General features: G+C 39.3%; 1 protein-coding gene across 1 annotated transcript; it reads right to left on the reverse strand.

Annotated features, from left to right (window-relative positions):
- Nucleotides 1-556: 556 nt before the first annotated feature.
- On the reverse strand, nucleotides 557-21,002 carry LOC124550684. The gene is made up of 9 exons (XM_047125409.1): nucleotides 20,948-21,002; nucleotides 20,326-20,382; nucleotides 18,064-18,113; nucleotides 15,600-15,812; nucleotides 14,041-14,107; nucleotides 8,995-9,074; nucleotides 8,753-8,906; nucleotides 4,754-4,929; nucleotides 557-928 (listed from the first exon to the last, which is right to left on the reverse strand). The coding sequence occupies exons 3-9, from the start codon at nucleotides 18,103-18,105 to the stop codon at nucleotides 557-559; spliced, it is 1,104 nt and encodes a 367-aa protein (XP_046981365.1). The 5' UTR covers nucleotides 18,106-18,113; nucleotides 20,326-20,382; nucleotides 20,948-21,002.
- Nucleotides 21,003-24,922: the final 3,920 nt, after the last annotated feature.

The following is a 24,922-nucleotide window of genomic DNA, read 5'->3' on the forward strand; positions in this document are numbered from 1 at the left end:
CCTTGCAAACCTTTTGCCACATTTCCACACTTTTAGATATAAGTAATATTGAATATTCATTAGAGTGAAACTTTTATTATGCAACACTGACGCACTCACACTTATCACAATAATAAATGTTTCCAGTTATAAAGAAATGCAGTGCACGACTTATCGAAAGCAGTGTTCCACTTCTCACATATCTCCTCACAGATCTTGTTAAAACATTGCAGGCTTGTAGGTAATGTCAGTAATATGGAATATTGGTTATGCAGAAACTTTCATTATGCAACATTGATGTTGCACTCACATTTATAACAGTAATAAATGTCTCAGCCATAAAGACGTACAGCACAAAACTTACTGGAAGCAATATTCTCTTCGAACACACATCGTCGGCAGGAAGCCCTTTCTGCAAGATATATGAGTCACCACTTTTGATTTTACATGACTTAATTACCCATTTTTAACACATTTGGTAATAAATTCCTGTCTTTTGCATGATAAATGTTCCTTAATGCAATGACTCGTCAGTGTTATCCTCGGGGTGCAGACTGCTTTCTGTTCATCTTGCAATTTAGGCAGTGGTATTATTTTTGCCTATATTGTTGTTGAATGATGAGTCGTCAGTCTCACATTCTCCGATACTGTAATCTCGGATTTTCTTGTTTTCATACTGGTCATCGTCATCATCATCATCTCTCAGTGGTACATCTGCCACGTACTGCACGATGTACTGCTTGGGGCGATCTTGTTTGAACTTCTCGTTCTCATAATGGCAAGAAGTGTTGTTGAATTCTGAGCCACCTGCTGAGCACTCTCCAGGGTATCTCATGGGACAATGCTTGTGTTTCTCATTCCAGCAGCGGACTGGGTTGTTGTAGGGCAGTACGTTATCCGGCATGCATTGCCCACTGTAGTTCATGTCATAATTCTTGATAAATTTCTCCTGCAAAAAGGTCAGAGGCATAGATTAACATAAATGTGTTAGAATTCAGTGAAGTCAAGGATCATGACATTTATTAATGGTATCACCGCGAAAAAAAAGTTTTTTCCCATGCCAAAATTGTATTAAGTAATGGAGGAACTGATTTGCTACCTCATCATAACTAAGTAGGTGTGTTCGTATCACTAATAAACTACTTTTCTATTTTTATATTATATACACTGTGTGTCACAAAAAAGTGAAGCACCCACAATTCTCTACATGGTCAGAAGTCAACATAACTTCATACACATACATACAATTGGTACCTTTGTAAATGAATAGTGTTGCAGTTTTCTGTGCCAAGTACACAGCCACCAGAGTGGATTAGTGTTTACATTTAATATTGTTACCAGACCTGGTAGGGTATTTAAGGGGCATGATCAATGTCAGATGTTAAGTGGCCACTGCAGAGAGCACGGAGATGCTGCGTACTCATCTGAGACAGCATTGTCAGCATCTGACAGAGCTCAAAAGGTTTCCACTGGCCCAGTGCTCAAATTGTGCAATATACAGATTTTTGTGGCATTCGGATATGACAGTCGTCTGATATTGGCCTCCACGGGAACACGAGAGCATGCATACTCACCGTCAAGGTTCCAATCGACCACGTCTGTCTGGTACAACGGAGACTCAGTGTATTGTGTGCTGAGCACATTGTAGCCCCTTCACATCTGTCTGCACCTACAGTCCATAACTAAGTAATGGACTTCTGGCAATATTCTGTGTCATCCTGCACCACTGGTCAAAGTCTAGCAGCAGCTGCATTACAGACTGGTTGGTTTGGAGAGAAACGGACTAAACCACAGGGTCATCAGTCCCTTTTTCCTCATTGAACTGTTCTCTGATTAAAATCATTTCCCAAAAGAGTCTGGAAAAGTAAAAATGGTGGAAAACTAACTGGGTACCACACTGAAAGAGAAAATGTAAGAAGCAAGCTGAAAGGGGAAAATGTCCACTAAAAGGAAAAAACAGCAGTAGAAGGTATTAAAATAATACAGCAGATGTCCTGGGCTGACTGACTGTAAGAATAAAAAGGATCAGCTAGCCACACTAATATCTCCAGCCTAAAAAGATAAGGCCACAGGAACACTGATAGTGAAAAGACAATCATCAAGTCAAACAAACAGCAAAGTAAGAGCAAGGAAGTTTTAAAATGGGGGGAGGGTGAAGGCCTGGGAGAGGAGGACGGACACCTACCCTTAGATTGAGTGTAATCCCCCCCCCCCCCCCCCCCCCGAAGAAAGTGTACACTAGATCAGTCATTGAGGCATTATCTCTTAACACCATAGGTAGTGTGGTGGGAAGATTATAAGTCCGCCTCAGGGTGGCTAAAATTGTGCAGTACAACAAGATGTGGACCACTGTCAAGTGGGAACCACAGTGACACTGAAGTGTGTCCTCATGACAAGGGGTGACCATGAGTCAGCTAAGTATAGCCGATGTGGAATTGGCAAAGGACAACGGAGACCCTGCAAGTGGCTCACAGAATTCCTGTTCCACATGTAGGCTGCCATCAACACCACAACACAAATGGTTGTGTTAGGAATGCTACCGTGACTGGTAAACATCAACTGCTGATGAATGGTGTCACATCGTGTTCAGGAGTTAATTGCATGAATGATGATGAAATGATGAGGACAACAAAAACACCCAGTCATCTCGAGGCAGGTGAACATCCCTGACCCCTGCCGGAAATCGAACCCGGGACCCCATGATAGGGAAGTGAGAACGCAACCATGAGACCACGAGCTGCGGACAGGTCACAGGTGGTAGTGATTGATGGCAGAATTGTACATCATGGACATCATGTCTTCTCACGTGTTACCTCTCATGTGACAGTATCATGGAGCCATTTTTTAACAGCACGCTGCTCATTCACACACGGCACATTCCTGTATGAACTGTCTGTGTGAAACTGAGGTTCTCCTCTGGCCAGCAAAGTCTGCAGTTCTGGATCCGATACAACACGTATGGGACCAGCTCAGATGTCAATTCTGTCCCAGTGTCAGTATAAAGAATATTAAGGTACAGTTGCAACAGTTATGGGCTAGCTTGCCTAAGGAGATGATACAATGGCTTCATGACACCTTTTCAAACCAAATCAGTACAAGCAACACAGGCCAGAAGGGTTGCAGTAGACTCATACTGCCAAGTTATTCATTAATTTGGCTCAATTTTGCAATTGTATACTCTCTCAACCTGTGAAGTTCCATTTTGTTTCCTCCTTTCCTTCAGAGTGCCACTTTTTTTTCAGGCAGTGTATTTCAGTTTCAGGAGACACAAGTGGTATCACTAGCAGTTTTGATTTGTTAGCAACTCATCATCAGATGATATGTTTGAAAAGAAACAGAAGGGAATGGCAAAATACTAGGAAACTAATTTGCACATCAACTTAACTTCTATATACAACTATACATATTTGAATACATTATTTAGTAACTTCAAACAATGGAGAGTCCATGTTGGAAAATCAACAATATTATGAAAAGGGCAGATTGCTACTCATGATGTAGATGACAAAGTGAATTGCTGACAGACACAATGTAAAGACTATTACACACTGAGCTTTCAGTCAAAGCCTTCTACAGAAAAGAAAACACGCACACCCACACACACACCCACATGAGCAAGCACACATACATTACCACTATTTCCAGCTGCTTCAATCAGAAATAGTATTCATGTGTGAAGAATGCAGTCCATCCTTTTCATAATATTTTTGTTACTCAGTAACTTGTCTGCCTAGGAGACTCTCAATGTACAACTGATTGTGAGAGAAAGTAGAAAGTCTTTTTTTTTTTTTTTTTTTAGAGGTTTCATTTTGAGCAGGCATTAACTAATACACAAGTAATTTTTACTGGTTTAGCTTTGGATGGCCTTCTCTCTTAATCACTTTTATGTTGTGAATATTCTTAATCATTTGCAATTTGAGGGATACTAACTTTATACTACTACGTAGTCAACTGTAGCTTGAGTGTCAGTGATCAGATGGGTTTACACTGTGAGTGCCTCTCCGTGCCTCCTCAGTTGACAGGTTACCATTTAACATTTTCAAGTACGTATGGTCCTGTACAGGCATTAAGTTAATTTTATTCCATTTCCTAGTATTTTACGACGCACTTTTTTCTTTTTAAACACAGAACCTGGTGATGATCTGCTAATCAGTAAAACGAGTAATATTACCACTTGTGTGATCACATGGTGAAATATGCTATCATAACAAATACATGACAGTCACTGTGTTTGTCTGTGGCAGTATGTCCTGACTGTGGAAGTATTTGCCATTGGATGCTAGTAGTGATATTGTCCAACTTTGAACAATGTCCTCATGCAGTGGCAAATTTTATTAAAATCAACCCATCCCTTGTCAGTCAGTCTGTCTTTACTACAGATATGTTCTTGGTAAGGGTAAGGGAATTATCAACAGCAGCAGAACTGGTGTAACAGGAGAAGGATCATTATGTATGGGATCTATACTCTGTGAACCACTGTGAAGTGCATGGCTTAGGGGACATCCCACCAGCAGTTAATATACTTCATAGAAACAGGTTACTGTAGTTGTTTCACTCAACTGCCACATTTTTAACTCTTTTCAAATTTTAGTTTGATGAAAGAATCCCACTGAATGCTTTGGATCATCCAGTAAATCGAGATTCCTCAATAGGGCACAGACAAAAACTAAGTGCCATCTGCCAACAGCCACTGCAAAAATTTTGATAAAACTATGTATTTCATTCCAGATGCAGCAATACAAATTAACACTTGGAAGAACTGTGTATAGCATACCAAGTTAAATGCAGATTGCTTGACAATCTTCCCATTATTTCTCAGCGTGACGATCAATTTCCTCTTCATTGGAGATTTCTCATATACAGCCATAGTGAAGTTCAGGTCAGTTGCAGCATGCTGCATACTCTTGCAACCAGTCATCCACCATTCGAGGGCACAGGCAGCAACAGTCACTGAAAAAAAAAAAAAAAAAAAAAATCAAAAAGCTACACAGTATCATTTCTTCTGGTGGATATGATGTAATATGTGTGATACGTTCAACTGAAAAATCATTTCTTCGAATTAATAGGCTGGTGCAGCTCATATTAATTTTTCATGGGAGTATCAAAAGCAGAAACATGCCAATGATTCACTATAACATCTTACTTGTTCAATCACATTACAACAAGCTCCTGAGTATCCAAGTTACTGCAATGATAAGTGAAAAGCATACATAATCCAGAACACACGTTTCCACCAGAAACTGCTATTTAACAAATTTACAAATCCTGGAACACGACGTACGTGAAAGCCCACTACGTTACACACACCCAAAAGTACCATTTAAGTACAAAATTACCCTTCAAAAAATTACTGTGTTTTGTATTACTACGTTCCAATCAACTTTCAAGAAATAAATGTCTAATTTTTTTTTCTATCTGTTTTTCATTCACTTCCTTTCCAGATGGCAGTTCTCATGTTCTTAATTTGGTCCTACATACTCTAATAATTAATCAATGAATTTCACTGCCTGGATGTGCATGACAATGAACACACTTTGTGGAATATATCTACTTCAATTAGCTACTAAAATCTTAGTTCATAGGCATTGCTGTTTGTTTTCACTATCTACATCCTCACAGGCAGAGATTTGTAACAATGATGTCAGTCAGCAGCAGAGAAGTACAATGTACGTCAATTACATCTTTGGCTGTGCAGTGAGTCCTTGCTGAGATGTCAGTGTATCATTCCGAGCTTCACTGTTTGTAAGTTTATTACAGAAAATGCTGCAGCCCCACATATAATTAATGCAAATTGTACTTCTTTGCTTCTGATCAACATCTCTGGCACCTATGTATCTGTGACCACATGCGCAGTGGCACGGTCCGTGATTTTAGAAGGATGCAGTGAGTGTTGGACATCAGTCTTTTGGCTCACTCTGAATGGCCAAACGATATACAGCTCAAGAAGAAGAAGAAGAAGCTGATTCATGTGACTGTACACTCAAAATTTAATGGAGCAATCGTGCTGTGAAACCATGAAGATTCATGATCCTAAAAGATTTTTTAAAATTTTTATTTCTTAATTAACTTTTTTTTTGGAAATATCTTTGATCTGTGCACTATATTTGTTTCATTCAGAAAATGAGTACTGAAGTGATATTTCACTTATTTTGCAATTAGAATGAGAACTGTAAAATAATTTTCTCAATTTTCTGCTTTACACATTACACTGTTCTTTAATATATACTACATGTTCTGGAGATGAGTCCCTAATTGCAATTTGCTGAAACTTAAGTATAAGAGTTTTCATTTGAACAGAAATATATTGCTATCTGCATAACTGCAGCCATGCTCCAGTGGTCCTGTTTGGTAACTGTTAAGTGGATTTTCTTCTTTTATCACCCACAAAGTAAAAGTTTCGTTGCACATTAGGCATGATACAAAAATATTTCATTTTCAACAAATTCATATTTGTAGAGTGGGAAAGATGATTGACCTAAGTGATGAAACTGGGCAGTTAGTGTTTCTCTTTCATAGTAATCTGCCAATACAGAGCTATGTGACACAAGTGGAAATTTGTCTTCCTCCAAGGGGTGGCACCACCAGAACCAGTGCCCCAGCATAACAGTTTGTGTATAACTTATCTCACTGAATGCAATTTACTGCTCTTAGGTTTGTGTTTTTTGTGAAAAGGACATCCAAGTTTTCAGTTTATCTTAAAATACAGGGATGGGAAAAGAACACTGGAAGAATCAGTGGAAATCCTACAATAATCAAAAACCAAAACAGAAAGTGGCAATACAAGTGCTAAAAAGACCATGCAAACCATTCTAAACTTCATAATGTGGAAAACCTCAAATATGTCATTACTACTGCTCAACTCTCTTTGATTTGACAGTGGCACAACAAAATGTGAGGTGCCACCCAAAATATCTGTGAATTTCACTGTAAAAATCAGAAAACTATATTTACATCCTAACACCTGCTGTAACCATCACATTAGTCACCTTCGGCATGTATACAATGATCCCAGCACTGTTCCCATTTTTGGAAGCACTCCTGGAAGTCTGCAGAGTGAATTGTGTTCAGGACCCATTGTGATTTCACTTGGATTTCTTCAATTGAATCAAAAAGTCATTCAACACAACAGAAGTTGCACGGGGCTAGGTCTGGCAAGTGGGGTAGATGGGGGACTGTTGCCATGTTCTTTCTGGCCAGGAATTCCTTCACAACACGTGAGGCGTGTGTGTGTGAGGGCATTGTCATGTTGCACTAACAGTTTTCTGTTTTCACAACTGTGGCCATTTGTGCCAAATACTTTCCCTTAATCACCTCAAAATCTGGCCAGGTGGAACAAAATCCATAAGAACTAGACATCAAATTTAGAAAAAAAAAGTCAACGTTGACTTCATGCTGCTGCAAACTTGTTGAACTTCGAGGATGGCTCTTTCCACTGTGATGATTGCTGCTTTGTTTCAGGGTCATAACCGTAAGCCAAAGATCAGTCACCTGTTATGACCCGGGTTATGAATTTTCGACACTCCCAATCTCTTTGTTACATCTCAGTGCACCTCTGAATCCTGACATTTTGTTGGTTGATGAGAATGGGAGGGAGAGGCTGCACTGCAATTCATCTTATGTTCAGTTCATTGGCTAAAATTCACTGACAGGTATGAAGCTAAAGTCTGTTACAAATGTTGTGAATTGTCTGCCTTCAGTCTTCATGAATCACATCAAGCACTTTCACGATCATTTGTAGTGTTGATAATTTTGACAGTTGAATGTTTGTTGTCTTCTATTGTTTCTCAGTCTCCCTCTAAGCACTTGAACCACTCAAATGTTCTTGCTTGACTTGGTACACTGTCACAAAATGCAGTAGGTTTCAGCTATAGTTTTCTTCAGCTTGAAACAGAATTTAATGCAAATCCATTGCTCCTTCGTGTTATCCTTTTCACAATTCGCAGAAGTGTTGAATCACATCCTGACACACAATACTACAATTCACAGTTGCAATTTTGTGCCACAGTATCTAAGACGTGCACCTCAAGATATCTGGTGGCGGAACATCATAGTGCTACTGGTTTGACTAGTCCAATGAAATTCTCAGATATTTTGGGTAGCGCGTCATACTTAGAAGCTTACAGGCGTGCTATTAGCCAGGCTTCATGATGAAATAAGGCCATGGTGTTGTTTATTAGAAGATAATTCATTGTGACTTTCTTCAGTGGCAGAAGCAATTTATTTTGAAGTGAGGTATTGCCATTTATCATAAATGACCAGCAGAATTTTTGTCATTGCTTTCTGTTTGTGCTCATGAATGAAACAAAGAAGGTCATTTGACTTAGCTTGATTTTTCAATAAAGAAGGCAAGAAATTTTTTAACAGCATTCTAAGTGCCTAACAGCTTATCTAACGATTGGACTTGGATCACATTGGATGACGCAACATGGACGCAGATCATTGTTGATTTTGATAATATCTAAAGCGGCAGTTTGTTTTTCCTCCAGATTGTTCCTGTACCCGAAAATGTTCACCATTCTCAGCAGTTAAAAAGAAAAAAATTGTTTAAATTCTTACCACCACACAGTGTTTTCTACCTCCTGGAAAATAATGTCTTTGGTGCTTAGATCAGTTAGTGTTTCGACTTACATTTATCAATGATGTTACAGTATTCAGCTGACGGCTGCATCTAGTACAGTCTTAGATCTACACATGGACAAGGGTGTGTAAAAAGTAAGTTCAGAGAACTAGTGTATTACACACTGTTGCTGATGTCATAAGTGATAGTACTCACTTGCCAAAACAGAGACGACGAGTGAATAATGGGATGCCTCAATGCATCTGCCTTCCTTGTTTACTGCAGAAATGATATATGATGCCCATGTCATATATGTTATTGTGAATATTACATACAGGTACACCATGCTGGGATTTGGTAATGCAGATACCTAGGAGGACAGTAACAATATATTAATTATCAACCAAAAATTAATGTTATTTTTTTTAATTAGTAAAGTACACTGGATTATTACTCACTTTTCTTGATATGACTGTGAGGTAAATACTGCTGCAAATAATTGGCGGGATCAAGACAAATGGCCAGCTCATCATAAACCCTGAAAATAATCTCATGCAATTAATACAAACAAAACTGATGAGAAAGGAATATGTATAAAGAACTATAAACATTATTAAAAGTTTATTAATTGAAGTCACCATATACAGGGTGAAAAGTATTTAAACCGACAAACTCTAGGAGGTTGTAGGGGACATCAAAACATATATTTTTCCCTAATGTCATTTTTTCCTATGAGGAGTATTTAAACCGGTAGAGGAAGATTTCTCTGGCGGCAAACTAATTAAACCAACAAACACTTTTCCATTTTTTTTATGACCAAAAGACAACACATTAACACAACACAATTTAAATTACAGTAGATTTTCAAAAATGCCTCCATTGACACATAAACAAAGGCTGCACAGTCGGATCATGTTCTGTCTGACACGGGCAAAAACCCCAGGAGTATCCTGAATTGTTCCTGCAGCTGCTACTATCCGGGCAACCAGATCCTCTTCTAATGCAACAGGAGTTGCATAAACAAGGTTGTGAATCTCTCCCCACACGAGAAAGTCCAGAGGGGACATATCTGGGGATCGAGCAGGCCATGGTACAGGACCACCTCTGCCAATCCACGTTTCTCGCAACCGTCGGTCCAGGAATCGACGCACATCACGACTGAAATGGGCCAGCACCCTATCATGTTGGAACCACATGCATTGACTTTTAGGGAGTGGGACATCTTCCAGCAATTCTGGCAATGCTCTGGTGAGAAAATTGTAATAGTGCCTGCCATTTAATGGCAGATATGGCCCAATTAAACATTCCCCAACAACACCGTGTCACACATTAACGTAGAACCGCACTTGATGAGCGCTAGTAACTGTGGCATGTCGGTTATCCTCACTCCAAACATGCAAATTGTGCATGTTGAAGACTCCATCACTCCCGAACGTTGCTTCATCGGTAAACAACACAGAGGATGAAAATGTAAGATGCATTTCACACTGTTCCAGGTACTACTGCAAAAACTGTGCTCTGGGTGGATAATAAACTGGTTCCAGGTTGTGGACATGCTGTAAGTGAAATGGACGTAACAACTGCTCTGGAAGGACTGTTCTTACATTCGTCTGATTCGTTCCTATGTTACGTGCAATTGCACGAGTGCTGATTGAAGGATACCGCTCCACATGCTGCAAGACAGCTTCGTCAAATTGCAACATTCTTACCGTGCGACGGCGTCCCTGTCCAGGTAATCTGCTAAATAACCCCGTCTCACGGAGACGTTGGTACACAGCAGGAAAAGTCGTATGATGCGGGATACGGCGATTATGATATTGTTGTTGATAAACCCGCTGTGCTACGTAGTACGCACCAACCATATCAGTGTACTCACTCCAGGTGTATCGCTCCATTAGTAAACAGAGACAATGCACTACTACACTGGTGGACAGCATTTGCCTACAACTGAAGAGCGTAATACGCCCTCTAACAACTGAAGAGCGTAATACAACCTCTAACAACTGAAGAGTGTAATACGGCCTCAACCGGTTTAAATAATCCTTATAGGAAAAACAGACATTAGGGAAAAATATTTGTTTTGATGTCCCCTACAACCTCCCAGAGTTTGTCGGTTTAAATACTTTTCACCCTGTATACGTTTCTTACATTCTAGAACAAATTTAGATATAAGATGTATCAGACAATATTCTCAACTGATTAGCTGAGTGAGTAAGTAAACATCTCTCCTAGGATTCTTGGAAAGAATGAAACTGGAGATCAGTTCTTGGATTGCCATCCTAATCTATTCGCTATGTGTATGGACACATTAACACTAGACAGAATGTTCCAAATGTGTGCGAACTTAGAGGATGAGTTGAACAATATAAATGATTCACAAAGGCATCCACATAGTGTCAGCAGCACCCACTCTTGTTCTTCTAACGCCAAATTAAATTTATGAAGATGAACAAATTGGGAACATGGAAGACAAGGTTAATTATCTTACACTGACGACAATGATAGCTATATCAACTTAAGTGTGTATACAAGCAGGAGAAAACCATAAGCCTTTAAGTAATAGGCTAGCTTTTTTATTTGCCAATGATTTTCCTCGGAAGACAACATGCTGCATCATCACTGCCCCGAAATCCTCAATCCATTTATAAACTTATCTGTATACCTTACATGATCATACTTTTGACAATATGCATACATGTGCAACTGAGTCAAATGCTTTGCAGAAGTCAAGATATACTGCATCTACATCACTGCCTTGATCCAAGGCTTTTCAGGATGTCACACGAGAAAAGTAAGAGTTGGATTTCATATGATCAGTGTTTTTGGGATCTGTGCTGGTTGCCATGGAGGTCATTCTATGACCTACACTTTTTTCCAACCTATAAGTGCAGTTTTTTGTTTGAGAGATCTATGGTATAGTACAATTAAAAGAAGGACTAACTCAGCCAATGATTCAGTGTAAAATCTGACAGGCTCTGGAGTATTGTTTAATTTTAATGATTTCAGTTGTTTCTCAACACCACTGATACTAATATCAAATTCAATCTTCTTCAAAGTGCTATGAGAATTTGATTAGTGCAATACTCTTGGATTTTCCTAAGTAAAAGAACATTTGAAAACAGAGTCAGCATTTTTGCCTTTTCACTGCTGCTCTTAGTTTCAATTCCCATCTCATGCATGAGTGTCTGGACATAGTTGTCGGTCTGTGTGGTGGCTGTCGGGAACAGCAGAAGGTGTAACTTGCCCTCCCCCCCCCCCCTACCCCCCACCCAAAAATTATGAGTGCTGATGGGAGAGGAGTGGTGGTGGTGGGGGGTGGGGGGCAGGAAGACAGAATGAGCTGCTTCCTGCAATTCTGGCTCCATTACCCTTAATAATGCATACAGTAGGACATAGCATCTAGGGGCAGCTTAATATTGGCAGCACTCACACACAAATGAATATCTTTCAACTAGTGCCGACTCTCTTCACTTCTCGCAGCACCAGTAAATCATCAATTTACCATGGACAAGTTGTAGTTGTTGAAGGCTTTATGCACAGTCCAGTTGGCAGCCAAATGTTTTTCATTTAACATCTCTCTATTTATAGCCCTATGGTTTTACAACAAAGATTTATGCAGAAATCTCTGTTCCTTTCAAAGTTTATTTACAATGACTGTTTACCATGAAGGGCCATTTCCATCATGAAGTGTACTACTAGGTACATGCTCAGGTAGCATAATAATTAAGCCCATTGCTCCTCTAGGTTTTATTCTATGTCTGGCACAAAAATTTGACAGTCATCACACATTAATTTACACTAATGCTTACATGTAACTAGTGGCAGGATGTAGGTAAAGCACACAATTGGAGCCCAAAGTACTGTCCACCATCAGGCAATTCCACATTTTGTATTTCAGCTTGACAATGCCTAGCACTATGTGGCAAGGAAATCACCAAGTTACCATGGACAAGTTGTAGTTGTTGAAGTCTTTATGCACTGTCCAGTTGGCAGCCAAATCATGTTCAAGCTATGTGCTCATGTGCCCACTTCAGTAAAAACAGATACTGAGTCAGTGACAAGAATGACACCAGCACAGCCCACTGCAGGCAGCTTAGAACCTTCAGTACATGAAGCCTTCTTTAGAGAATGATGGGTACAACTGCTTTCCTGGCCTCCATGTTCACATAACATCGTATCTATAGAACATTGGTTGTCAATTTGTTCTTCATGGTCCTCAAGCAATTACTCTTAGAGTTGGTTGATTTGCACTTGTGGTCAGTTTATCTTAAAAGTGCTTTTGCACTTGATTCTTCTCATAGTGCCAAATTTTTGAGCAGTATAGTTTCTATAAAATGATTTTAATATCCTAGCATGCCATAATTTGCAAGTACATTATTCAGTGTAACACTTAAAAAACTATTCACAAGGGGTAGTCATAAACTTTTAATTATCAACTCAACAAATAAAGTTTTGTAATTAATTTTGTTTGTTTGCAAGTACGTGTCTACAGGTACATTGATATTCTGTGCCACAGTACTGTAGCTTGCTGCAAGAAGAGCCAAAACAAAATCAGGCAGCAAGCAAAAAATTGATTATTTTTTCTTTTCTTCTTGGTGATAAAAAAAAAAAAATGTGTGTGGACTACACCTTGTACATCTTGCCTAGCTGCACATGTATGGTCTGGAAGCTCATGTACTTCCACAGACCGGGTTCTGGAAAAAATGTTGGTGGAACCTCGCAGTAACAAGACCTAGTCACACATCTCAGTTGTGCTCTGACAAGTGAGTGACATGTGTTAAAAAAGTAAGTGTTGTGTTATTAGTATACATATCTTTGGCACTCAAGTGTGTTTGGAAAACATTTATGTAAATACAAATATTGTAGCAAAAGAAGAATGTGACCTAATAACGTCAAATAAAGGAAATATATTCATACATAAATGCAAGTTTTGTAGTATCCCTTTATGATTTGCAAAATGTAAAGAACATTTGTCTGTTCAATTTATTGCACAGAAAATAGAAGCATATCGATTTTTAGAGATGGAATGTCTACAAACCCAACCAGAAGTTATCTACAGATGGCAATACTTCGGAATCACAGTGATGCTAACAGCTTTGTTAAGTTGCATTTAAAATGGCATGCAAATAACAATTTCAAAAAGATACATACTTTGAAATATTTTATACACAGTACTTATGGCTACAACTGAGATTCTAAAACACTTTCTAGCTCTGATGAGCATAAAGACATTTTTAAGCAAAGTGATGAAAACTACATTGAGCGCATTAGTGATGTTCTCCATAGAAAATGAGAAGATTCAAAGCATACCTGATTTCAGTGAAGTGGCATCTGAATTGTTTGCATCTAACAATACAAAAAATTGATCTCATATAAAAGAATTCACTTTTATTATAGGTTGATTTATTGCAATACTGTTTTGAGCATTATGTGGATATTGGACTCAAAATCTGCTGAATTAATTTACGTATAAAGAGACAGAATAATTTAATGCTTGTACTTACACATGGGAGTGTCAAGTGCGTAATAGAACATGAATCCGTGGAAAACCAGTGCACAAGTGAAAGCAATCTGAAAAGAAGACAAACACCAGAATCAGACGATAAGGCAATGAATGACAAGACTTGACATAATTTTTAGTATGGTACATATTTACATTGCCTAATGCATTTAAGTAAAAGTAAACCAACACAAAGTGTGTTATTGCAACTTATTTAGGAATCTGAGATTCATTAGCATAGCACCATACTTACAATTATTCCGTTGTCATAACTTCAGTGTTTTAGATTGGCTTGTGCGAAGATCCCAGTGTCTTACTCCATTTGTTCATTTCACACAATCTTACCAAATGAAGTGGCTTAAGGCACTGGCTTCGTATTCGGCGTAGGGGTGATTTCAAATCCACTTGCAGCTGTTCTGATCTATGTTTTCCACATCTCCCAAAACTGCTTCACATAAAATGTCAGTATGATTCCTTCAGAAAGTACATAACTGAATTTCTTGCTTATGCTTGTTCAGTCAGAGTCTGTGACCAGTTGACAATGATCTTATCATGAGCCATTAAACCATATACTTACTTCCTTTCTGTAAATATGATAATGTAGGAGAACCATCAGGTGTGTGGACTGGGCTGAGGTATATATTAAGAAGGAGAAGCAGTTGTTGGAAAGTGCATTAATAATTATGTTTCATTATACTACTGTTTCAGGATGGCAGCTTAGTTCCTTCACACAATTTTTCTGAGAATTCCAGGTTTTACCAGATTGAAATTCAAAATTTCCCTGAAACAGTTTTTCTTATATGTGAGAGTGTGTTGTACTTGACAGCTGTCATAGTTGGAAATGAATTTTTTTGAGCTGCCATGTCACTTATTAGTGGGGATTCTAGATTTATGGATTCATCAACAATTCTGTGGATTGTAAGGTCTCGCCAATCCTGGAAATTCCTTTGTCACTCATTGGCAGTCACTACTCTATGTCGTCATGTTGTAACCTAAAGTACATAAGAAGTACTTGGAGGAACATCTTGGAACTGTTGTCACTGGAATGCAATATTAAAAGACTTCGATAGCAATGACACTTCATGTTTCAAGCTGGTTGCATTTTGCACACGGCAAATTACTATACTTTGCATTGAAATTAATAAAACAGAACCAATGCCTAAATATTCTGGAAATCTATAAAACATGTGCTCCCAAACTATTTTTAAGCAATAAAAAAGACACTGTTTCTTTCCTGTTAATGACAAATTCACAGCTGAATGGCAGATTCTCACATGCTCGTTAGTCTCTCTTACTCATAACTGTGTGATGGGAAATGGACCTAGAGACCAAAAACCAACAGACAATAATGAAGATTCAAAAAGTCAGTTCTATGTTTACGGTAAATTTTACCAAACTTTTGACATGTCTCTTGTACCTGAATCAAATGATTTTGATTATGTATGTTATGAGACTAATAAACTACAATTCAACAAGTCAACCTGCACCATGCCTGCAAAGCATACCATACACAAAAAATGGTAGGAAATATTGTGATGATCACAATGAAAATAATGTACTTACTGCACAGAGTGCACTCAAGCAGAGTGCACTGCCAGGTGGCTGTACAGCGTTGACTGGTATATCAACACTCTCAACAACCACAATGTTTTTTGCAGACCCAGTGCGACGCTTTTTGTGCTGACATGAAGCAGGTTTTGGACTTGCAAAGTACTCTACTGTTGGTGGCGGTGGTTCTGTTGGTGTATGCGGCCGAGCGTAAACAAAACTCTCTCCCTAGTACATAAAAAAGAAAAGATAAACTGAAATATGAAACGATATGAGGAATACCTCAATATTATTCTGCTTGTATGAATGCATATTTGAGAATTTTGTCAATGTTGGTTTCTTATCATCTATGGCAAAATGAAATGTAGCCATTCTAATATGTTAAAAATCTGAATAATTTTTGAAATACAGTTACTGTATAAAATAACAACATAATCCTTCAGAAATCTCAGAATACAAATTATTGTCCATCCTGCCCAGGTTTAGCTGAATGTGGTACACTATGTTTTGCTGGCCGGTGTGGCCTAGCGGTTCTAGGCGATTCAGTCTGGAACTGCACGACCCCTACGGTCGCAGGTTCGAATCCTCCCTCGGGCATGGAAGTGAGTGATGTCCTTGGATTAGTTAGTTTTAAGTAGTTCTAAGTTCTAGGGGATGTTAAGTCCCATAATGCTAACAGCCAACCCCACAACAGGCCACAGCAGTCCAAACCCCCCCCCCCCCACCCGCCCTCCTCCCGACCTCTCCACACCGAACCCAGGTTTACTGTGCGTTTCAGCCCCCAGTGGACCCCCCCGGGACCATCTCATACTAGATGTGTGTAACCTCAAATGTTTGCGTGGTAGAAAAATTGTTGTGTACGCATACGTGGAGACAGTATTTGCACAGCAATCACCAACTTAGTGTAACTGAGGCGGAATAAAGGAAACCAAGCCGCATTCACCGAGGTAGATGGAAAACCATCTTAAAAATCATCCACAGGCTGGCCAGCACACTGGACCTCGACACAAGCCTGCCAAGCGGATTCGTGCTGCAGACCGGCACACCTTCCCGCTCGGGAAGCAGCACGTTAAACCACGCAGCTAGTTGGGCGGGCTATGTCACTATAGGTAGTACATCTATACCTATTACAGTTCAGTTAAATTCCAGGAATAAATTTTAGTAACATAGAAAGAGCTGTCAATCAGGCTAAATCCAAACTGAGGTGCTACGTGTCATTTCTTGTTAATATGAAGTATTACCAAACATGAAAGTCATGTTAAATGGTTGCTAAAAATCTTAGGAGCTACCAATGATCAAACCAGAAAACTGTGGATCTACAGTCTTGACATTTATCTGCTGACCCACCAAGCATTGTAACAAAACGGGATACAAGAAAACATTCTTATTTGTTATCTTTCAGCTTGTTAAGCTGTTTACCAGAACAAGACCAAAGGAAAGCTGAAATATTGTGATCATTCCAGCTGATCATACACCCATATAGTTTTTGTTTGCATTCATGTAAGTCTTTTACTAAATGCAGTTAAAACAATCAGCTATGGAGCTAGTGAAGCAGAATTGTCTGTTGCATATGAGGTGCTAAAGGCATCTCCCCTATCATCATGTCTGTTCCAGATCTGGCATTTATCGTTAACATATTAGCACTCCACATCATCCCTGTGAACAACCAAAAAATAATATGAATTCTTAAACCCAGACACAAATGTTTTTCTAGCTTTACTGGGAGTGTAAGCAGTTTGTCTCACTTAAGATTTAGTGAGTAGGATATGCAGAATTGTGTGTTACTGGTTGCACGAAAAGAAACGCATTGGATTCCCAAGCTCCCAGATGTATTTACACATGCTGAAAATCTCAACTGGACTCCCACAGTAGAAAGTATTTTTCCACTAAATGATATGTTTATCATCTCAGCTAATGAAAATGAATAGATTCTTCTAGGTTAAGAGTAATATTCGCATTAATTTTAAGGCTATAATGTCAAGAGGAAGGTCTGATAAAAAAGTCACAAATTATTAACCAAACACTGCAGGAGTGACCAAACAAAAATATAAAAGAAAAACACCAGAATAATGAAATGCTATGACAGTGACACATGCAGCCACTGATAGTGTTATATTAATAATAATGGATAACAAATTAGTAATAATAATAATAAAAATAATAATAATAATACATTTGAGTCTTGCAAATCCTAATGTGGTCTGGCACCATATGAATCTACTACTTGGTGAGAAAACATCACTGGAAAAGAACCAGCATACACACAAATGAGAACTTATGTCAGATCAACTTTTCTGAACACTGGAACTTGAGATTTGACCCCCATTTTTTCCATTAGATGAATACCAACCCTGGTAACAGTAGTAGCAGTTTGAAATGTATTTTTAGTTGCACAGAATGAAAAAGAAGTTGACTACATTCATACAGTGTATATTGTTAACAGATGAATAAAGAGATTGATTGATCGATTGAGCCTTACTTCTGGGATATTGGGTGGTGCCCAAGTTCCAAATGATGCCATTGTAGAATCTGCAACAGAAGGAACGAAATATTACTTTTGTGCTTTGCATTAGTGTTCTGTAAGGTATATCAGCACAATTTGTTTTCCAAAATATTATGAAGCCTTTACCAGAAAGTCTATGGTTGGAGTATCATTGCATAATATAGACTCAGTTACATTCATGCAATGATCACATGGCTGAGAATTAAAAATAATGGAAAGTACAAAGTAGAAATGTATGCACACTATATAATGTGGGAGTGCAGTAAAAAAAGTTTAAAGCAAGACTCATTCATCAGAACTATAACAACAAAGCAAACACAAGATGTGTTTCAGTGACAAAGGCCAATACTGCTGTCTTGGAGAAACAAGAAGTGTCCAGAAAACATTGTCCCTCATATTTCTGTAAAATAACAGAACTCTTACAAATAGGCTCATATTTGACACTAATTACAATGACTAGGTACCAACAATATTCACACTGTCTGATCATACACTGTGTTCGAACGTAAATACAGAATAGGCTGCCGTTGACAGAGCAAATAGTTGCCCAACAACTACTTCTCATATTCATAACTGCTACCGAGCAAGGTGGCGCAGTGGCTAGCACACTGAACTCTCATTTAGGAGGTCGGCAGTTCAATTCCACGTCCGGCCATCCTGATTTAAGTTTTCCGTGATTTCCCTAGATCGTTCCACGCAAATGCTGGGATGGTTCCTTCGAAAGGGCACAGCCGACTTCCTTCCCTAATCCAATGAGGCCGATGACCTCGCTGTCTGGTCTCCTGACCCAAACAATGCAACCCTTATAACTGCTTATTCCAGGATTACCTGGAGAGACATTAGATTCTTTCTCACTGGGAAACTATGTTATTATTGAAAATTAAGTGACTCACGTTACATTATAGTGAGAGATAGAAATGGTGAGACCTGTAACAGACAAATAACTAATAAACAGTGTAACTCTTTCCATTCATTTTCAGTTTCAGAACGACAAAATTTAGTAAAAAGGAAAAAGGTGTGTTGCTTGCGAGGATTTTGCACGACCTGACCATTTCTGGAAGGTCTCTTTGCTGCTATTCTGATAAAGGAAGTTTCACAATGTTTCTTTCCATTATTGTATAACAAATCATCTTTTCGAGAAATCAGCCACTGGCGAGAAGAGTTTTGTACATATGTACATAGAAATAAGTCATACGGCCCGTGGGTTAAGGTGTGGTGCCCGACTCCCCCCCCCCCCCCCCCCCCCCCCATTGTTATGACAGACTTATTTCTAGTGCAGCCCAAGATCTATGTTAAGTAGGAATGAGACAATTTGGTTGTGAATTGCCAAACCCAATGAATATGAAAGCAGAAGAGCTAGTTTTGGTAACAAATTGAAAAATCTGAGGGGGGGGGGGGGGGGGGGGGGGGGGCGGCATCAATACATAACTATTATCGAATAATGTGCAGAGTCCAACCTACAACCACATCCAGATATTTAAAATCCTCACATCTACTGTACAATGTATATTTTTCATATGGAAGAGAGTCCCATTTTAAAATCCAATAGCATATCACAGTCGTGATACAAGAAGAAAATTAGACATTGGTTCTACTTACATAACAACATCGAATGTAACCACACCCAACTTTAAATACTAACTCGTTCCAAATCCTGTATGATATATTCACAACACTGATCGCCAGAGTACGAAATAAATAAATTGCTTGACATTCTCATCCTTGACTGTCTCGCTTACTGCGCTCATATTGCTAACGGCTGTTAATGTTACTCGAATGGAGCGCAAAAACTGTCACCTATCGTAAAACTTCGAACACTGTGATCGCTGTTGCGCAGAGAAGCCGTTTTTTCCTCGAATGAATCACAAGTAAAATACAAAACTGGAAAGGTACTGTTTGCAGGCCCACTGTGATAGAAGCAGAACCGTTATATGTGCTAGACCTCGATTTACATGTAGCGAAATTTGTTATGCACTTTATCTTGAGACACCTCACAACACAAACTGACCAGCATTTCGCTTTCTGTGTTTATATTCGCCTCGCTTCATTGTTGCAACTTGGTCTTACGCGTCACTCTAGCGACCAAGCCCCCTGAACTAGGAAGATCCTTTGCGGAAGACAATCGCAAACTGATACGAAAATTCTGTACTCTGCTAGACGCTAGTGCTTAATTTTTTAGACGGCCATATGTACACATTTCTGTGCTTTCAGTAAATGCTTTACATAAACATAACTTACCGTACCACCGCACTGTGTCCCTCGAGACTGCTTCTTTTTTCGGCACTGTTTACCAAGCTGCAAAACACAGAAAGGAGTTAAATACGGTGTCAAACATTGTTAGGTTTCTACGATCCGAGTAATGTTTTTCAATACGACCCTCAAACACTTTATAAGTCACCTCATATGTTATTTCTGTCACAGTAATGATTCGTGAAAGGAAGCAGACAGTATATATTTTTTAGATATAATTCGTTACATAATAAAGTAATTGCATTCACAACCTTAAAGAGAATGTTGAAAGACATGGTAAGCTGTGAGGTGTACATCCTGTGGCACGAAGATAATTACCTTTTTTTTATGTATGACAGTAAAATAAATTATTATTTCATTGCAGACGCTGAAATACGAATGGATAAAGGAAAAATACATTAACAGCAATTTTCATACGCTGGATTTCTGTATTACATTCTTTACAAGCACGGACATCAGCTACGATACCTACTAACAAATGTAAGTGGATAAGCTTGCAACTGGCATAAGACGTCATGAACTGTAGGAAGTTAAAATTGATCTTCTTTTTTACCCACTGAGAAAAATGAAACAGGTTAAATGGTTGCAGCGTGCAGTGCAGCTAACTTACCAGATATCCGACTGCGAGCTAAAGAGACGTCCTCCGGTATCCCTGAAGATCTGCCGAAGGCATTGATGGGAACAGCGGAAGGGCGCCCTTTTATAGAGTTCTGAATGGAGCTGGTGGGGGGACCACACCTACCAAGCTTGTAGCGTTCTCGAACTAGCTGCATTCTCATTGGCTCGCTGCACAGAACATTGTTCTAGCGACATTTATCGATATACGGCCGAGACTGACAAATTCCGACGGCGCTTTGTGCCAGAACTTTCCCTGTCGACTTGTATCGATATATGCCAGAGACAGGCAGAAGGTCTTTCATGACCATTTACATCTACATACATATTCCGCAAACAACAGTGAAGTGCATGGCTGAGAGTACTTGCCATTACCACGCATTATGTTTTCTGTACATACGACTAAAAAATCATTCTATTTCAATTTCCCAAAAAGCCTTAAAGCCATGGATATGCTAAAGCTAATCGATTCCAGTTGTTATTCTCTGGTACAGGATACAGTGTTTCTGTATTTTGTGACGGGCACAATTTTACATTTTTGAACACTTGAAGAAAATACCAATCTTCACACCATTTTGAAATTTTACGAATATTTGTGCAGGTTTATCCAGACACTTCGCAGTATAAATAACAGCTTCCTCTACAAAAACGCTCAATTTATGTTAATGTCATCTATGACACATCAACATAAAACATAAACAGTAAGGGTCCCAACACTAAGTTTTAGCCTGCAATTACTTCTACTTATGTCGATGTGTGTCCAAGATAACATGATCCATCCTACCTATCAAGAAGTCTACTCACAAATTTAGTGTGGTAGTCATACTGGGGTTGGACAAAAATATACAAACCCAAGAAAGCCAGAGATTCTTAAGGCCTCCCCCCACCCTTTGCTTGCCCCTGCATTTTCGGACTTGTTGTTGTTGTTGTTGATGTTGTTGTCTTCAGTCCAGAGACTGGTTGTATGCAGCTCTCCATGGTACTCTATCCAGTGCAAGCTTCTTTATCTCCGAGTAACTACTGCAAACTACGACCTTTTGAATATGGTTAGTGTATTCATCTCTTGGTGTCCCTCTGCGATTTTTACCCTCCACGCTTTCCTCCAATACTGAACTGGTGATCCCTTGATGCCTCAGAATCGATCGCTTCTTCTGATCAAGTTTTGTCACAAATTCCTTTCCTCCCCAATTCTATTTAGTACCTCCTGATTAGTTACGTGATCTACCCCTCTAATCTTCAACATTCTTCTGTTGCACCACATTTCGAAATCTTCTATTGTCTTCTTGTCTAAACTATTTATCGTCCATGTTTTACTTCCATACATGGCTACACTCCGTACAAACACTTTCAGAAAAGACTTCCAGACACTGACTTTCGGACATTGTCAATCTTTTTCACAATGTCATTCTGCCATGATATCACGTATTACACTTACTCATGCGTCTTTTTGACATAGGTACGTCTTTAAGACCTGAGACACCAGTAAGTGGAACAGAAGTGAAACGTTTAAGCTTGTAATACGGTTTGAATTATGGCTCAAAAATTAAGTTACCCACTCGCAGAGTATATACCCTACCGGTAACTAAAGTCACTTTTCTCGTTCCTTGAGCGTGCGATGTGAGACTGAACAACTGGCACAGCTGAGTACTCCATCGTCGACGGAATCATCTTCGCTTCTGTTGTCATAGGACAACGAGTGATCTACGTGTAAATGTTTTGTTGAAAAAAATTGTATAAATCGCCAGTACGGTTAACTATTTCGTGTGTCCGTAGTACACAAAGGAAAACAGCTGTGGTCCAATACTGAGGAGACGTGCTTTCCGTCATGCCACGACCGTGATTTAAGGGTCAAAACAAGCAATTCTAAAAGCACTTCAATTTATTGCAACGAAAAGTAACAGTTATATGCTGGAGCGCAAACAGTGTAAAATACGACGAAACTGGATACTTTGTGCTTGCAATGAATTGTAGTTGTTTCAGATCCGCAATATCTTAATATCTATTGATCATGCCTTCGACACCGAGCAGAAAAAGGGATTGAGGGAAAACTTAAAAGACGTTACGGACAAAGCAGAAATAATTAATGCAGAGAACAGTGGCTAGAAGAGCGATGCAGAAGGATTTTATGGCAGATGCAAAGGAGTGGGAGTATTGGCTGGGGTGGGGGGGGGGGGGGGGGGGGATGCTATATATATCTTTCCACTTGTAACCACCAATTAATCACTACGTCTGGATTTTAGACTGGCATGTGACGGGGAGTGCTATTTTACTTATTTCTTCAGTATTTATTACAAAGTGTTTTTCTGAGCATTTAGGGTTTGTTAGACCGTCATATGCTGACATTTATATTTATTTCTTTATTATACAGTCGAGGGGCATGAAACGGAAGCAGTGGTTGGTAAGGAAATGAGACAGGGGTGTAGCCTCTCTGCGATGTTATTCAATCTGTATATTGAGCAAGCAGTAAAGGAAACAAAAGAAAAATTCGGAGTAGGTATAAAAATCCATGGAGAAGAAATAAAAACTTTGAGGTTCGCCGATGACATTGTAATTCTGTCAGAGACAGCAAAGGACTTGGAAGAGCAGTTGAATGGAATGGACAGTGTCTTGAAAGGAGGGTATAAGATGAACATCAACGAAAGCAAAACGGGGATAATGGAATGTAGTCTAATTAAGTCGGGTGATGCTGAGGGAATTAGATTAGGAAATGAGACACTTAAAGTAGTAAAGGAGTTTTGCTATTTGCAGAGCAAAATAACTGATGATGATCGAAGTAGAGAGGATATAAAATGAAGACTGGCAATGGCAAGAAAAGCGTTTCCGAAGACGAGAAATTTGTTAACATCGAGTATAGATTTAAGTGTCAGTAAATCGTTTCTGAGAGTATTTGTATGGAGTGTAGCCATGTATGCAAGAGAAATATGGACGATAAATAGTTTGGACAAGAAGAAAATAGAAGCTTTCGAAATGTGGTGCTACAGAAGAATGCTGAAGATTAGATGGGTAGATCACATAACTAATGAGGAGGTATTGAATAGAATTTGGGAGGAGTTTGTGGCACAACTTGACTAGAAGAAGGGATCGGTTGTTAGGACATGTTCTGAGGCATCAAGGGATCACCAATTTGGTATTGGAGGGCAACGAGGAGGATAAAAATCGTAGAGGGAGAGCAAGAGATGAATACACTAAGCAGATTCAGAAGGATGTAGGTTGCAGTAGGTACTGGGAGATGAAGAAGCTCGCACAGGATAGAGTAGCATGGAGAGCTGCATCTACATCTACATCTATACTCCGCGAGCCACCTTACGGTGTGTGGCGGAGGGTACTTATTGTACCACTATCTGATCCCCCCTTCCCTGTTCCATTCACGAATTGTGCGTGGGAAGAACGACTGCTTGTAAGTCTCCGTATTTGCTCTAATTTCTCGGATCTTTTCGTTGTGATCATTACGCGAGATATATGTGGGCGGTAGTAATATGTTGCCCATCTCTTCCCGGAATGTGCTGTCTCGTAATTTCGATAATAAACCTCTCCGTATTGCGTAACGCCTTTCTTGAAGTGTCCGCCACTGGAGCTTGTTCAGCATCTCCGTAACGCTCTCGCGCTGACTAAATGTCCCCATGACGAATCGCGCTGCTTTTCGCTGGATCATGTCTATCTCTTCTATTAATCCAACCTGGTAAGGGTCCCATACTGATGAGCAATACTCAAGAATCGGACGAACAAGCGTTTTGTAAGCTACTTCTTTCGTCGATGAGTCACATTTTCTTAGAATTCTTCCTATGAATCTCAACCTGGCGCCTGCTTTTCCCACTATTTGTTTTATGTGATCATTCCACTTCAGATCGCTCCGGATAGTAACTCCTAAGTATTTTACGGTCGTTACCGCTTCCAATGATTTACCACCTATGGCATAATCGTACTGGAATGGATTTCTGCCCCTATGTATGCGCATTATATTACATGCAAA

Source organism: Schistocerca americana, chromosome 9 (genome assembly GCF_021461395.2).
Source record: "Schistocerca americana isolate TAMUIC-IGC-003095 chromosome 9, iqSchAmer2.1, whole genome shotgun sequence".
Classification (NCBI taxonomy): Eukaryota; Metazoa; Arthropoda; class Insecta; order Orthoptera; family Acrididae; genus Schistocerca; species Schistocerca americana.